The sequence below is a fragment of the Biomphalaria glabrata genome, chromosome 13 (genome assembly GCF_947242115.1).
Source record: "Biomphalaria glabrata chromosome 13, xgBioGlab47.1, whole genome shotgun sequence".
NCBI lineage: Eukaryota > Metazoa > Mollusca > Gastropoda > Planorbidae > Biomphalaria > Biomphalaria glabrata.
Window position 1 is genome coordinate 12543348 of NC_074723.1, and position 15724 is coordinate 12559071.

The 15724-nt window shown below is 36.4% G+C and overlaps 1 protein-coding gene across 7 annotated transcripts in view; it reads left to right on the top strand.

The window, feature by feature from the left end:
• LOC106058383 (uncharacterized) overlaps positions 1–15724 on the top strand; it is a 164560-nt gene that overhangs the window by 75700 nt on the left and 73136 nt on the right. For 2 of the 7 annotated variants that reach the window (XM_056008738.1, XM_056008737.1), the window contains exon 2: positions 9917–10453. The exons of 4 other annotated variants lie outside the window; for them this stretch is intronic. In XM_056008738.1, the coding sequence (XP_055864713.1) occupies positions 10361–10453 (93 nt within the window). In that variant the 5' untranslated portion in view covers positions 9917–10360. Of the gene's footprint in view, positions 1–9778; positions 10454–15724 lie in introns of all 7 variants that reach the window. One more of the 7 variants, XM_056008736.1, reaches the window with a different exon arrangement.

A 15724-nucleotide genomic window follows, 5' to 3' on the forward strand; every position in this document is an offset into this window, starting at 1 on the left:
TATATATATATATATATATATACATATCTACTTTTGCTGTGAAAACACTACTTATATATGAATAAATAAATATTTTGTCTTATGAAAAGATTCTTTTTTCATAAAAAAAAAACAGTACTGTGAGTACTACGTATTGCTGGCAAGAAAAAAAGAACGTTGTGGCTCTTTAAAATTTAAAAATTTTGTAAATTGTAATTTTTGGCTCTTCCGACTCAAAAGGTTGCCGACCCCTGGTATAGACTTACACTCTGTAAAGACTGATTTCACATGTTCAGACAGCATCTGGCTGAGCTGTGACGTATTACTGAACAATCTTCTGTACATAATAAGCACCAGCTATTAAAAGCCTATCTAAAAACATACAATGTATGTATACATCTTAAAGCTAAAAAAGAACGTATATTTTCATATTATCTAGACATTAATCTTAAATTTCCATACGGACAATGACGATCATTATTATTATTAAAAAAATTAATCTTAACTTTCTGCGTAGGAATACGAGATACAAGTTAGCGAATTCTGCGTTTGTATAGTATATGTACTTTCCTACTTCAGTTTCTCTTAGACATGAGAATTTTACACTAGAAAGTTGGATTTTATTCAATGATTTAATGGCCAAGGGAAATAAAAATATTCTTGTGTCTGTTTGATTTGTAATCCGTGTCTTTTTCATGTGATGGTCAAATGTTGAAATCGTGACTGGGTTTCTTTGCTTTCATTTTGAAGATCAAACCTATTCAGCTGCTTATACATCACAAACAAGACTCTTGTCCCAGGGCTAACGAGAAATAAGTTCGTGTTGTGGCTTGAAAGTCGTTGTTTTGTCGTTTTGACAATATCTCTCTATTCAAGTCATAGCTTCATGTCATCTGGAACTAGAAAGTTGGGAGTTGCATGAACTGATATCAAAAACGGCGCTAACGATTTTCAACTAACGAAATTCAACAGTTGATGTATATCGCTGAGAAAGTAATTGATAGCCTCTAACTCTAATTGGACCATTGGAATTTTTAAAAGTAAAAAATAAATATATGTAAATTTGGCTTGAGTACTTGATTTAGATCTAGGACCAACATCGGTTTTGAAAGGACTATCACGTTCTTGAAAGGACTATCGCGTTCTTGAAAGGACTATCGCGTTCTTGAAAGGACTATCGCGTTCTGGAAAGGACTATCGCGTTAGGGAATTTTCGAATGAAAAAGAATTTTTTTTATGTAATAGTTTAATAAATTATTATTAACCCATTAACCACCAAAACTGTATTACTGCATTAAATATAAATTGTCTATTAAATATCAATTTCTATTGGTCAAACTAAGACACTGCAAAAATAATTTTTGAAAAATTCCATATAGTAACGATTCTGTGAGATGTACACTGGCAGTGTACGTAGCAGGAAGCGGCCCCGTGAGGAACATTATATACAAAAAGGTCAGGAAAAATGTGCGCATCGTCTTCTACGTCTCTATTTCAATGCCTAGATCTTAGAATTATTCAATACTAAAAATATTTTAATAAACTTAAAGCTACTTTAAGTTAACTGATATTTTATCTAAGCTTTGCTTATATTTGTAAGTAAATTTAATATCATAAGCGTCTAGATTCTAAATCTAGGAGTAGATCTAGATTTAGAATAAATCTTTAAAGTTCTACTTGTATGAAACTTACAAATAAATGATAGATATCTTATACAACGTCTGTTGGCCAACTGGTAGAATGGTTCAATCAAGAAGCTGACTGTGCCAACATCACGAGTTCAATACCAAATTTAAGCTAAATTATTTTATTTTTTTTATTTAAACAAATTTATAAGTTCTATAATGGAGTTATCTTTTTTTTTAAATGTATTTTTAACGTTTTTCTTGTTTCAAGTAGTTGGTACACTTACATTTATTTGTTAGTCTGAGTCTTCACAATGATACCTGAGCAAGTTGTAATAATAGCTCATTTGTACAAAACTTATATCAACTCACTTTGTCTGGTAAAAAGTTTGAACGTGTTTTTTTCTCCCAATTTCTATTCTCGGATCAAGTTTAAACTTTACAAAACTATCCATTGAGCCTGACAAGACATGAATCAATAAAAAAAAATAACACAGTTAGTAAATTAACTGATGGTGATTAATTATTTTTATTTCAAAATAAGAGGGACAATGCTACTTAATGTGAGATGTTGTTATATATAAGGATTTAATCCCCTTATTACATTTCTTTTCAGTTTCTTCTCTTCTGGTTTATCTAAACACACTCTTAAGCTTGTTCTAAAATATGTTTCCACGATTCAGACTACATCATCATAAAACAAGGTTTCAAAGATAGTTTTTTTGGAAACGCAAACTCAAAATGGGCCCCAGAAGTGGTCCACCCAGGGAGGAAATAAAAGGCAGGTTTCAATATTTTCAGAAAAATATCAGTATTAAATTCTATTAGAAGGTAAAAAGGCAGGTTTCAATATTTTCAGAAAGAATATCATAATGAAATTCTATCAAAGGCAAATGACAGAGAAGAATAGAGGAAAGAAGGTTGACAGACCCTGTGTGGTGCCCCAAAAGTTTAGCAGACCAAGGGATAGGTGAAAGTGAATGTGAAGTTAGATGTGAACCTGGCCTAACTGCTGATGTCTTATAATGCGTATCTAATTGATCTAATTGTTTTGTAAAGGGTCAATCTCTCATTCAAAGCCTCAAGAAAAAAACATTTCCGTAAAAAAAAATCCTTCGGTTTTGTGTTTGATATTGTGAATGGACTCTGAGATCTAAACGGGACGGACGGACAGACAGGCCACACAAAACTAATAGCGCCTTTTCCTCTATCGGGTGCCGCTAAAAAAATATAAATATATGTGAAAGTATTGAACTCAAACGTGAAGAAGTCCTTGACCCAGAACGTCTTGGGAATCTCTATTCTGGTTACACTCGAAACACAGTTGTTTCGAAAATAGTTGAAATCAGTGGTTACACAGCAGTCAAGACGAACACCTCAAAGCAACAAAACAACGTTGACAATTTGTGTTGATTCATTGATTCCTCCGTAGCGTAGAAATCTTCATAGAAAGGCCTCACCAGTCCAGAAGTCCCCCCCCCCCCATTTTTGATCAATTCAACTTAACACAAAAAAAAGGTGCGTCGGGGAAAGCCATCGTTTTTCCAGATGCCTAAATCAAACCGTCATATATACTGTCAGCATTGACTGCATCCTGCACACAATTGTGTTTCCAACGTTGAGTTGTGATGGCGAAGGAAACGCCTCTAATCACCATCTGTCAGGTGAACACATCGGAGTCTCTATAATTGTCGCCGTGTGTTGACGTGTCTAATTGTCTCTGTCACCCAATGTCGTCAGATATCATTTGTTCCCGGCACACTCCGCCCTCGGGTAATTACTTAACTATCACCTGGGCGCACGCCCCTGTCGCTGTGGAAGCCAAGACGTTTTATATTTGGAATTCAAGCATGGAGCAAAATCTAGGTTTTTTTTTTCACTTGATTTCTAGGGGCGGAAACATTGTTAAAGGGATTGGGGGGGGGGGGGATTTTGTGTCCCTCCCATATTTGTCAAACGACAAACTGGTATTTTTTTATTTTTTTTTGCTTTTGTTTTTGTTTAAAGGGAAAATCGTTTGGAAACGCTGCGCGAGCGTGAATATTGAAGTCACAGGAGTAAAAAAAAAAGAATGAACGGGAGATGTTGAATTGATGACAAGTGATGGAACTGGGGGGAGTGCCTGCTCCTGGAGGCGCGTGGGACCAGTCGGAAATGATGTTGCGCCTGTTGTGACGATGGTTGTTGTTTATTGTATTTAGCTACAGGACAGCGTTTTTCTAACAGAAGATACGTGTACCCTTGGGGTAACTGTTTGAAGGTACACAAAATGACCTAACTCCGCTAGATCGGGTGATTATGGTCGGGGCAGCAATTAAGGTTATGTTGATGAAATGTTGTGTTGTGTTTTTAAATGAGCCAACTCTCGAAGTCAATAGGTACTCTTGGTAAGTAAGTGTCAGAGAAAGGCAACGCGAGGTTATGCAAATCTTTGTTCGTTTTGTTGTTTTTTTGTTAAGAAATGTATTTTAAAACAATGTGCTTTCTACTCACGCTGTCCTTTTTTTTTTTTTTTTTTTTGAGGACTTTACTCTAAATGTCAGAAACTATTGAATTAACATAGCTGGGGCCTACGAGGCAGCAATTAATTATGCATGAAGCTAAAAGTATTTTAAAATAAGGGAAGTAATAAAATGTTCAGCAGAAGTTACTGGCCTTAATATTTTGCGACACTGAAAAATAAGTCCTTACAAACAGGCATATGTTTAGAGATACATATGCGTGTAGTTCTCTACCACTGAGTGAGTTTAACCTTACTCCACCCACCCACCCCAAAGGTCCTTTTATCTTCCTCAGATCTGAACATAAACATTAATAATAGACGTATCTATGGCGAGAGAAAATTTAAATTGAAGCAAGGTTGTCTAAAAGTCGGCATTGAAGGAAGCACATTTCCCCCTTAAAGTCCCCCCCTCCCCCTCAACCACGCTCAACTAAATTATCCCTCCGTTTCCTTGGACAGTTTACTATTTGTAGCTTAGAGCCTCAAACAACCCCTGCCCCCCAATTCCCTAAAGAAAAAAAAGTCGTCCCTATTATTTACACACTTTTTCAAAATCCATTTCTCCATCAAACACTCAGGCCAACATCGATACTGTTTAACCGAGGCATCGATACTAGTCAAATCGATCCTAAGATTAAATTCAAACACATAAAATTTCTGGAACAATCACCGCGTGAAATAAAAGTAACAAATAAACAATCGCTATTTCAACGAATGGGAAAAGATAGGTCCGGGGGGGGGGGGGGCGCTGAGCAATTAAAAATAATAAAGTAAAAAAAGAGAGAATCGATAGGCCCTGTGGACAATCGAGACTAGGTCAATACTGTTTTGTCCATCGACCGGCAGACGACAGGTAAACTAGGGCAGCACGATGATCTTGTTACTGTCAGGTTTTTCTGGTCAATAGTTAGTTTAACGTCCGGCACGGCCCACCTCCTGATTAGCGTCAGGCTGTCCTGCCCACTGTCATTAGAATTTGCCGCCTTTTTTGTTCCCTGTCTTCTGTTCACCCAAAGTGAGATATTGTCAAAGACAAGATTTAATCTTGTAACGTTTCCTTGAATAAACTCCACGGAACCGATTAAAGCTTTGATTTGTGACATTCTGTGTCTTCCCAACTACCCGATTATATCCGGAATTCATTATATCCTAATGATATTCCTCAAGAGTTTGGTATAGACCTTTATGAATTTCTAAATGTTTTTTAGTTTCGTTTTAGGCATGGAGCTAAAGAAATAAATCTAATTGGAATTCATTGGCATTTTTAACCGTAGTTCGATACATCGACACAATTCGTACAATTACTCTAATTACAGACACCACAGGACAAAAGCGTAAAAAATAAAGTACCAAAAAAAACCATAAAATATTATATAAGCACTAAAGTAAACAGAGAGACATGAAGATAAAGGCACATTTCTTATTCCATATTCTAGGACAAATTCTTAAAAGTGCTCTTCCTTTCCTACTGCATTCGATCATGTAAAGGGTTTTTCCGAATCAGCAAGGAAAGCCCTTGATTTAGGAGAGTTAAAGTCTTTGATTAGCATGCACAACTAGATTGACCTATGGACGTAATTATCGTCTTCTTTAGAAGAGCGTCTTAAATGTATAAGATAAGACGAACAAATTTACAGAACTTAACCGTTAGCCGCCATTGCATCTGCGGCGAGAAGGGGAACTTATTTCCGGTCTAAATAAAATGTCTATGTTTGACACTTTGTTTCGTTTCCTTATTGATCGATCATTTTAATTTCCATTTTTCATGTTGACACTGACATCATCCTCTTGTTTCTGTCGTCATGTGGAGGGGGAGGAGGAGGAGGAGGAGGAGGACCATTGACAGTGACACAAATCTTTTATTACACATCTCTTCTTTGCCTCATCCCCGTCTCTTCAAACCTTTCTTTACCGCGAAATGTGATTGTCATCGTAGTGGCTTTCTGTTATCACTCACCCTCCCCACTCCCCCAGGACGACCCTTCTTTCGCCAACACGCACATTTAACCTTACTGAGGCTCCCCACCTCTAGCCCTCTTCCCCCGGAGCTCGCATCGGACACCCCCCCACCTCCCTTTACTTCATCTCAGGTTGAGGCGCCGTTGGAGTGGACTCGAACGAAATTAAATGTGCCGGCGCGTGAAGCGACAGAGTTTTTGACATTTCGGATGACACGCGTTCTTGATACGAGTCGATAGGCTTAAAGAAATCATTGTGACATATTGCCTTTTTTTTTTCGTTTTGCCATGCTTCTTTTTTTTTTCTTCTGTTTGACATTAAAGTTAAATCGGCAGCTTTGTGTGTGTATTCGGGTGTATATGTGTGTTGGTTATTTGGTTTGTAAATGTAGAAATAAACGTATTGTTTACACTTCTCTTAGGACTTTGTTGGCTACACCACGTAACATAAACAGGTTAAATCTTTTATATTATTTTGACCTGGGATGTGACTATGCGGATATTATGCTTATCTTTATCACTATCATCTCCTATGTCTGTAACTTTAGGCATTTCAACGTAGATCATACGACATTTCGACTTTTTATTTCGATGTATTCGACCATAGTAGAACTGCAACATTTGAATGGCGCTACGAAACAAGATAACGTTTTTAAATATATATTTATACGGGACATTGGACACGATATCTGAAATTTACTCAAACATTATTTAAATTAGATTTTTTCATTTCTCCAATAACACGGAAGTCTTTCCCTTTTTTTTTTTTTACCGAATCTTGACCCTTAACTTCATTTTTTTTCCTAAATATTAAAGTAAAATATTGTTTACTGCTTTTATGTTAAATGAAAATAAAATTTAATAGTCTGCACTTTAGTATCATTTTGTATACTGTACAGAACATTTTGTTGTTTTTTTAGCGGCCCCGGAAAGGGAAATAGACGCTATTAGTTTTGTGTGGTCTGTCAGCTCGTCCGTCCGACCCGTTTCGATCTCGTAAACTAGATTAGATATTGAAAATCCGACATCATGATATTTTAGACCTTTCAAAGTTCTGATGCAACGGATACCTTTTTCTTTTTCTTTTCTGACAGCGAAAAATGCAATTTTTAAAATTAAGTATGCAAGCAGTTTTTAAATAAAAATACACCATTTTTACCACTATTCACTATTAATAGTAACAAATACGGGAGGCTATTTAGTAAGGGAGGAGACTATTAACGATATTTTTAAAATATTTATGCAAATGGTTTTAGATTTTTTGTAAGTTAAGTAAGTTTTGTCATACTAACTACTACATTTATAAAAAGAATGTTTACTTTTTTTTTTAAAGAGAAAAAAAACTATTTAGTATGCATACAAGAGGAACATAATTTAAAACAACAATTAATAAGTAGTTTTTCATATTATCTCGTTAACTACATGGACCACATATCGCATAGAACACTTAACTAAGGGACTTTTTTATTGAGACTTGTAATAAAAGATTGACCCTTTACAAAACAATTAGATCAATTAGATAATCATTATATGACATCAGTTAGGCCAGGCTCACATCTAACTTCACATTCACTTTCACCTATCCCTTGGTCTGCTGGACCGTTGGGGCACCACACAAGATCTGTCAACCTTCTTTCTCCATTTACTCTGATAGAATTTCATTATGATATTCTTCCTGAAAATATTGAAACCTTCCCATTTGGCCTGCCTGGGTGGACCACTTCGGGGACCGATTTTGAGTTTGTGTTTCCACAAAATGTCTTTGTAACCTTGTTTATTTTATTTTTAAAAAACGAGTCAATGCTTATTTAGATCTTGAACGATGTATCGGCACCTCACTTGTTAATAAACCGAAAAAGAAGTATTATTTTAGTTAGAGCCAAAAGGTCTTTTAACTAGTTCATGTATTTACTATGACATCGATGCCTTTGTGCAACGTACTTATGTAGTCTAGTATTGACTAAAACATTCTTTCAAATTCTTTGACTAAAAAAAATCATTGTATAAATTATAACGCCTCAGGGCAACTGCAATAGAAGTTTTTCCACCCTCCCACCCCTTCCGCGCCCCGTCACATCATAGAAAGATAAGATAAACATTTATATTTATACGGTTGGGGCATCCGCTGTAATAATTGATCACGTGTCATAATGACTGCTGCGAATACCAAGCGTCAAGTAAGTGGTATCGATCCCGGTAATTGCTGCTCAAGTAGTCGGCGTTGTTTTCTCCACTCGTGGCGGAAATGATTTTTTTCCCTTCTCTGTCTGGTTCTATCATCAAATGTACTCCCGTGTCCCCCGCCCCCCCCCCCGCCCCTTTCCTCCGATGGTATTGTCCCCCCACAATGTTACTGAACAAACTCGAAAAGTTCGTTTACCATCAGCATCATCCCGTTGTATCGACGTTGTCTAGTGGCAGCATGTATTGTGCTCCGTTGATCAAAATCTATGGTATTGGTGCTTGCTTGTGTCACGATGACTCTCAAACTACCTGTAGCCTGGTACCAGTAGGTGACGGGGGATTCCAGCATTTTTTTTAAACAGTCAAAAGAATTTGAAAGAAAATTGTAGTCAATACTAGTCTATATCAGAACATTGCATAAACGTATTGATATAATAGTACATAAATGTAATCGAATATTTCAAAAATGCTTGATAAAATAAATCGAGAGATTTTTTGATACAACAATAGAGGTGCATATGCTCGCTTCACAGACTTTTTCTCTGGACTGTCAAGGCCTGACCACACGCGTCAACACACACGCAACATATGTCCACAGCAGCCACACCGCAGGTAACCCGACACTGTCCAAGACGTAATGGCCGGCCAGATCTAATTGATACTTATTATCTCGTTACCTGGTCTCTGTTTACCATCCACAACAAGCGAGTTTTCACCACACAGCTTGTCATTATGAAACCTATCATTTGGGCCAGCAAGAACATCCCATAATTTGCTCTCTTTGACAGATGGGGGAAAAGGTTGTTCTTTTTACGTTGAGAAACTATGTGAAAAAAAAAATTGGTAAAAAAAAAAGTCCATAAACTAGATCTTACAAAAAATCGTATTACTTTGTCTCTTGGGGGAAAAAAATCTTTTTAATGTTGTTGTACACTTAACGTCTGCGTCAAATGATCCATTTCCCGCTTCTCTACTGTGTCTGATTATGGTAGACTTCCTACATAGCCAGGTTTTTCTCCCTTGTTCGACTCAATCGCTGGGTTTTGTGGGAGAGCTCGTGCACTATCGATTCTTTTTGGTCACACAAGTATGATCAAGTTTCAAAGACAGCTTTCTGACTATAGCAGACGGCGATGGATTTTTGAAATATAAAGCTTTAAAAATTGTCAATTTTTTATTTAGTTTATACGTAGTAGTGTATTAGTTTTTTTATATAACCGTTTTAATTTTTTTTAGAAGGTTTGTGTTTCCCGTTTTGGCTTTCATTTTACTTATCCAGAAATGTGAAACTAGTGTATCATTTGATATATTAAGATATCCATATATTTTAATTTTTTAAATAAATGCTTTGTTATAACTATTGACTAACGTATAATTGAACAAGAGTTGATTTTATCTGCTGTATACAAAATACACGCTATTTTCTTTGAATATTTTTCTTTGGATTTAATCAGCACCTAAATCAATTTTTGGACATTTTCTCGGCATTTAGTTGTTTTTTTTTGTTTTTTTTTCGCATGTCACCAAAGTCATAAAAACGTGGCTGCGTAATATGAATTTCGTGTGATACGCCTCTGGATCTAAGTACTGAAAGCATTGGCGCTACTTTCAAAAAGAAAAAAAAAAGGGGGAATTAATCTAGCTAATCTCTTCCTGTGTTTAAACAGTCGTCTGGAGTTATCCCCCGCAAAGCCGCTCTGACCAACGGATCAAAAGGTTAGCCAAATGATTTGACGCTGTGACGCGATTTTTATAAACTCTGCAGCTTGTGTCTGGCGTTAGGATTCATCGTTTAACTAAGTGACACTGAGGGCAATGACATTTTCTTTAAAAAAAAAATACACAAAACTATCGAGATCAAATCTTTAATAATGACAAATCTGAAAGCCCGAGACTGTTTTTTGTGCATTTCCACAGACGAGCGGAAGAATGGATCCGTTACCATTGTTATTAATTTCGACAATATTCATTTATGAAAAAGATCAAATAGATGAGGATGAGCCCCGAACTGCGCCCGCTCGTTGCAAAGTGCTTATAACAAACGACTGCACCACTTCTTGACAATACGTATTCTACTAACCTAGGATACTTGTCGTTTGTGTTTTGTGAAAATGACCAGAAGCTTCAACAACACAAAGAAATCAGACGAGGACTTGAATAAAATCTGGAATACTGTCTACGAATTTGTCGATTTGGCCAAACCGGTAAGGAGTTTTTCTTTCTTTTAGCTTCGTTTTCCCCCCAAATGTATACTTTTCACTGTATTTTCTAATTGGGTAATGTTTGCTGGCACGACCCAATATTTCATATCTGTGGGAAGAGAAATGAGGTGCCAAAAGTCGTTTGAGATCATGTCAAAGTCGATTGATTCTTATTTTTTTTATTTTTTTTTATTTTCCAACTCACCAGATCAGCTTCAAAATGTATAGGTTCCAATTTGAATTTGTGTACGTGTAAAATAAATACAATCCAATTTTACTAGATGATTTTTCTGATTTGTGCTCTAAAGCATGTTTTTAAAAAAAGTTCTGTTTTATTAGCTTCACTTTGGAATAGTGTTCCTTTTTAATAATTTACCTCTTTCTCTCCGTAATTATTTTTCCACGTTTCGAAGGAATTCTTCATTTGCTCGTTACTATTTCACTCCCCTGTTATGATTGGGCTTCATAGCTTTGTCGTTTGTGATCAGAAAATGTTTTATTTGGTATATAATTAAAGGGAAATGCATGCTCTTTTTATATATTTAAAAAACTAAACATTAATTTAATTAATGAGGTCAAAATCAACTATGGTATCGTCGATTAGGAGAGAAAGAGTTAATACATTCTTTAGAACGTATTTTTTGTTATTCATTTATAACATTCAAGTAAATTGGGTTGGATCTAACGTATTTGCACGAGCATCTCTTATTTTGAAAACAAAAATATTTTTGTCCACTGCAGTGTAATAGCGCTGTGTTTAGTAACCAACCTATTTGAAATCGCTGGTCAATTTCACACTCTCTGTTTAGACACGACTCACTGACGACCTAGGTGTGGCAAAATATGCAGATCGCAACTGAGTTTGCGTGGTTACTTGAAATATCATAAATCTTGGGGATGGAAAACATTGTTTTATCAGGATGTCGTCTTAAGTTTTTGACACCTCACGCAATTTAGATTCAGCAATTCTAATGGTTGTTACTACCACCAGAAACTTCTATACCTGATTTATTACCAGTATCCTAATGATTACCCAGTATCCCCCTAATGTGGTCTAAACCATTGCCAGTACCCCTAAAAGGTTGCCAGGACACGCCCCAAACGATTGCTAGCACCACCAAAGATCATCAGCACTCCCAAAAGATCACCATCTCTCCAAAGATTGCCTGTACGGCAATAACTTGCAATACTCCAATGATTGCTGTCACGCCAAATGTTAGCCAACCTCCCTATATCTCTCTGATTGACCAGTACCCAAACTTCTTTTAGCACTGCCAAAGATCGTCAGTACCCCCTAAAAGATTGACCAGTACCCAAACGTTTTCTAGCACTATCAAAGGTTGCCATTACTCCATAAAAGATTGACCATTACCAAAGCTTTTTTTGTTTTAGCACCGCTAAAGAATGTCAATACCCCATAAAAGACTGACCATTACCAAGCTTTTTTTTGCAATACCAAAGATTGCCAGTATCCCCTAAAGATTAACGAACACCAAAGGGTATTCTAGACTGCTAATTCTCTCAATGTTGTATCATTGCATGAATAACTGGAAGACAAGTACATATAGTGTACCATATAGTACTATGTCAGCATGCAAACCCTTTGTTGCTTTATGAAGACCTAGAGATGAAGCTAAAAATATCTTTTCAAACTTCAGCGCTTTCTCCCATGAAAGATGTTTTCACAAGATTTGTTCTGTTTTTTTCTTTTAGTTCTTCAAACCAATCTACTTTCCAAATTGTCCACTAACATACAGAGACAGAAAATATTTTATCTTCAGACTGAAGAAAGACTAGGAAAAAAAAATGTCTCCAATTAAAATGTCTGCCAGAAGATCGATCTGTGGTGTTAGTTTACCTGAGATGTGCTGACGTCACATCTGTGTGGTTGGCCACATGTGTCAGTCTCACGTCACTGATAGCATTGTAGTTGGGTGTTATTGTTATGAAATTTGAATCAGTTGAGCAAACACTAAAACAATGGTATCAGCACACATACACATGAACACTCTGTAAGGAATAATTGTATTAACAGACACACACACACACACAAGAACTCTATTTAATAAATAAAACTATGGTATAAGCATACTCACACGCAAACAATATTTTTTACACGCACACATATGTAACTCTTATTTCAACTCGAAAACACACACACACTCACACAAGAATATTCTTTCCAAGTATGAGATGTAGACAGATATATTTATAAAAAAAAAATACCCTCGTGGTAAAAAAAACATCATCAAAATATAACAATAGTTTTCATTCGTCAGGACTTGTACAATAAAAATACAGTTTTGTATTAGTATTAATAATAGAAAATAATAATTCACAAATAGATCAACGTAACGTACGCTAGTAAGAATCTTGTAAGGATACTTTGTAACAGAGCAAATCTTATTTAATAGGATAGGACAATTACACATAAGCATTACCTATATATTTATAAGTGTACCATATGTATGCAACTGTGTTTTATACATAACAGTCTTACTAAATGTCAAGATGATTTATCTCATACATGATGCAGTTTGCGTAACCATTATTGCATATACAATTCTTTCGGATATTTTGGCATAGATGGTTAAAGTTCCTTTTATTTAAATACTATAAGATTTATGATGAATTTCTTGGTTTAGGCAGTTTTGAATATCGAATTATTTTATAATTCCAGATCTGAGGGTCTACTAAAAAGAAATGCTTGGAGTAATCCATTTATTTTATTAAGATGTTCCTACAATTTTGTTTTTCGTTTTCTGTTTTAAAGTATAATTTTGGTTTCAGGCTTGTTACAGATAAGTTCTAAAGTTAATCCAAGCATTATTTTACCCATCACATTAGCACTCGGTGCTTAAAGTAGGTCAACAGTCTTACTTGTTTGCTGGGGCGACAGTGTTAGGTTAAGAATTCCGATATCTGAATTTCAAAAATTTAGCATTAATTTTTATATTTCATCCAATGTTAGTTGATTTGAAATCTTTGCTTGGGGACACTAGCACGAATATAACATGGAGTTTCTTCTCTTGCCTCGTATTTCCTGTAGTGTGCCGTTCTTCGTCTTTTGTTCTTTGTCTTTACTGACTCACTTGTGTGTAGTCTTCTCACTTGTGTGCAGTCTTCACTGACTCACTTGTGTGCAGTCTTCACTGACTCACTTGTGTGTAGTCTTCACTGACTCACTTGTGTGCAGTCTTCACTGACTCACTTGTGTGCAGTCTTCACTGACTCACTTGTGTGCAGTCTTCACTGACTCACTTGTGTGTAGTCTTCACTGACTCACTTGTGTGCAGTCTTCACTGACTCACGTGTGTTCAATCTTGATAGACATTCTAACGACATGAACGTTAAGTTACCATGAACTTCAAAATGACACACTGGTCATAGTGAAACACTGGTCATAGTGAAACACTGGTCATAGTAAAACACTGATCATAGTGAAACACTGGTCAATCCACTAATGTCAGAGTATCACACTGCTCAATCCACTAATGTCAGAGTATCACACTGCTCAATCCACTAATGTCAGAGTATCACACTGCTCAATCCACTAATGTCAGAGTATCACGCTGCTCAATCCACTAATGTCAGAGCATCACGCTGCTCAATCCACTGTCAGAGTATCACGCTGCTCAATCCACTAATGTCAAAGTATCACGCTGCTCAATCCACTAATGTCAGAGTATCAAGCTGCTCATTCCACTAATGTCAGAGTATCACACTGCTCATTCCACTAATGTCAGAGTATCACACTGGTCAATTATTAAATGTCAGAGTATCACACTGCTCAATCCACTAATGTCAGAGTATCACACTGGTCAATTATTAAATGTCAGAGTGAGACTGTAGTGATCCCGAGTTCGAATCCTGCTTGCCGCCATCCTCTGTCCTCCTGTAAAATGTTTAGCCTGAGACTTAACAATCTTCATTTCGGACAGGAATATCCCAAACGTATAAAACACATGAAAATGTAGATATTCCTAAACATAAACTTTGCAGGCCACGTACTTTTCTAAAAGCATTTACAGAGGCAGGGGGGGGGGGGTAAAATACTGCGAGTCTCGTGCGTGTTATAGAAATGCAGAAGCCTGCCATTGTTCGCATTTCTAAATTCCACGTGTACAAACAATTGTAAGAATGTTCCTATGCTCATGAATGACGTGGAATTCGTTTCTCTTTAGCCTTGTACTTCCTGTTGTCTCCCATTCACTCCCTCACGCTCGTGTGTGTGTGTGTGTGTGAGAGAGAGAGAGAGACATAATGACATGCTAGTGAAATATCACCGCCATAATTGTCGGAACCACGTGCTTACTGGCATCACGTTTTGCGTTCTGCTATGGTTTTATCATTTTGATCGAATTCGTTCATAATTTAAGAATTGTTGGTCCACGTTTTTTGTTTTTCAATTGTTCTTATGTAGCGCAGCTTTCATGACTCAAATCGCTATGATTCAATCACTTTTGTACACCAGTGGGGGAGAGGGGTTATCTGGGAGAAGGTTTACCGTGCTGACTTTAGTCGCTCATTGAACACAGCTCTGCTCGACCTGGGATTTGAACTCAAGCCCCCTTGTTAGGTAGCAAAGTGGTTTCTGCCTCTCATTTAAACATCCCAAATTTCAGTTTTTTGTCATATATTTTTTTATTGGGAGATCAACTAGATAGCCGCCTGGCCTAGTGGTATGCGCTTAGGAATGTTTTACGATGGTCCCGAGTTCGAACAAGACCCATCGTCATAGAAAGCCTGAACACTGACCTTCAACGTTGCAACCTGTGGGCAGTGGAGACCAATAGCTGTCTGTCTGTCTGGTAACAAGTGTGTACATGTTATTTCTCCCACACCCAATTGCGGATAAGTTGAAACTTCGCAAAAATATTCATTGGCCTAGACAGCGCATGAATCAACAGAAAAAAGTAGCCAAATATTCATTTAATTACTGGTAACTAATTATCATGTTTGATACCAACAAGGGAAACTAATCCTTCAGTATTCACAGATATGATTAAATTTGTTGGGTTTAGTCCCCTTAAATAATTGTTAAGGCTATTTCTCCATCACGCATTCTCCGCCCAAGTTGATACTTTAAACAATTATTTATTGTAGCTAACATATAATAATAATATTAAAAAATTACCAAATTGTCAATTAAATATTGGTAATTAATTATTTTGTGTGATATCAAATAAGGGAAATAACTTGTAAATTATTGATACATATAGATTTAAGGGCGGAGTTCTTCCCCTTAAGATAAACTTTGTTGTTTGTTTTTTT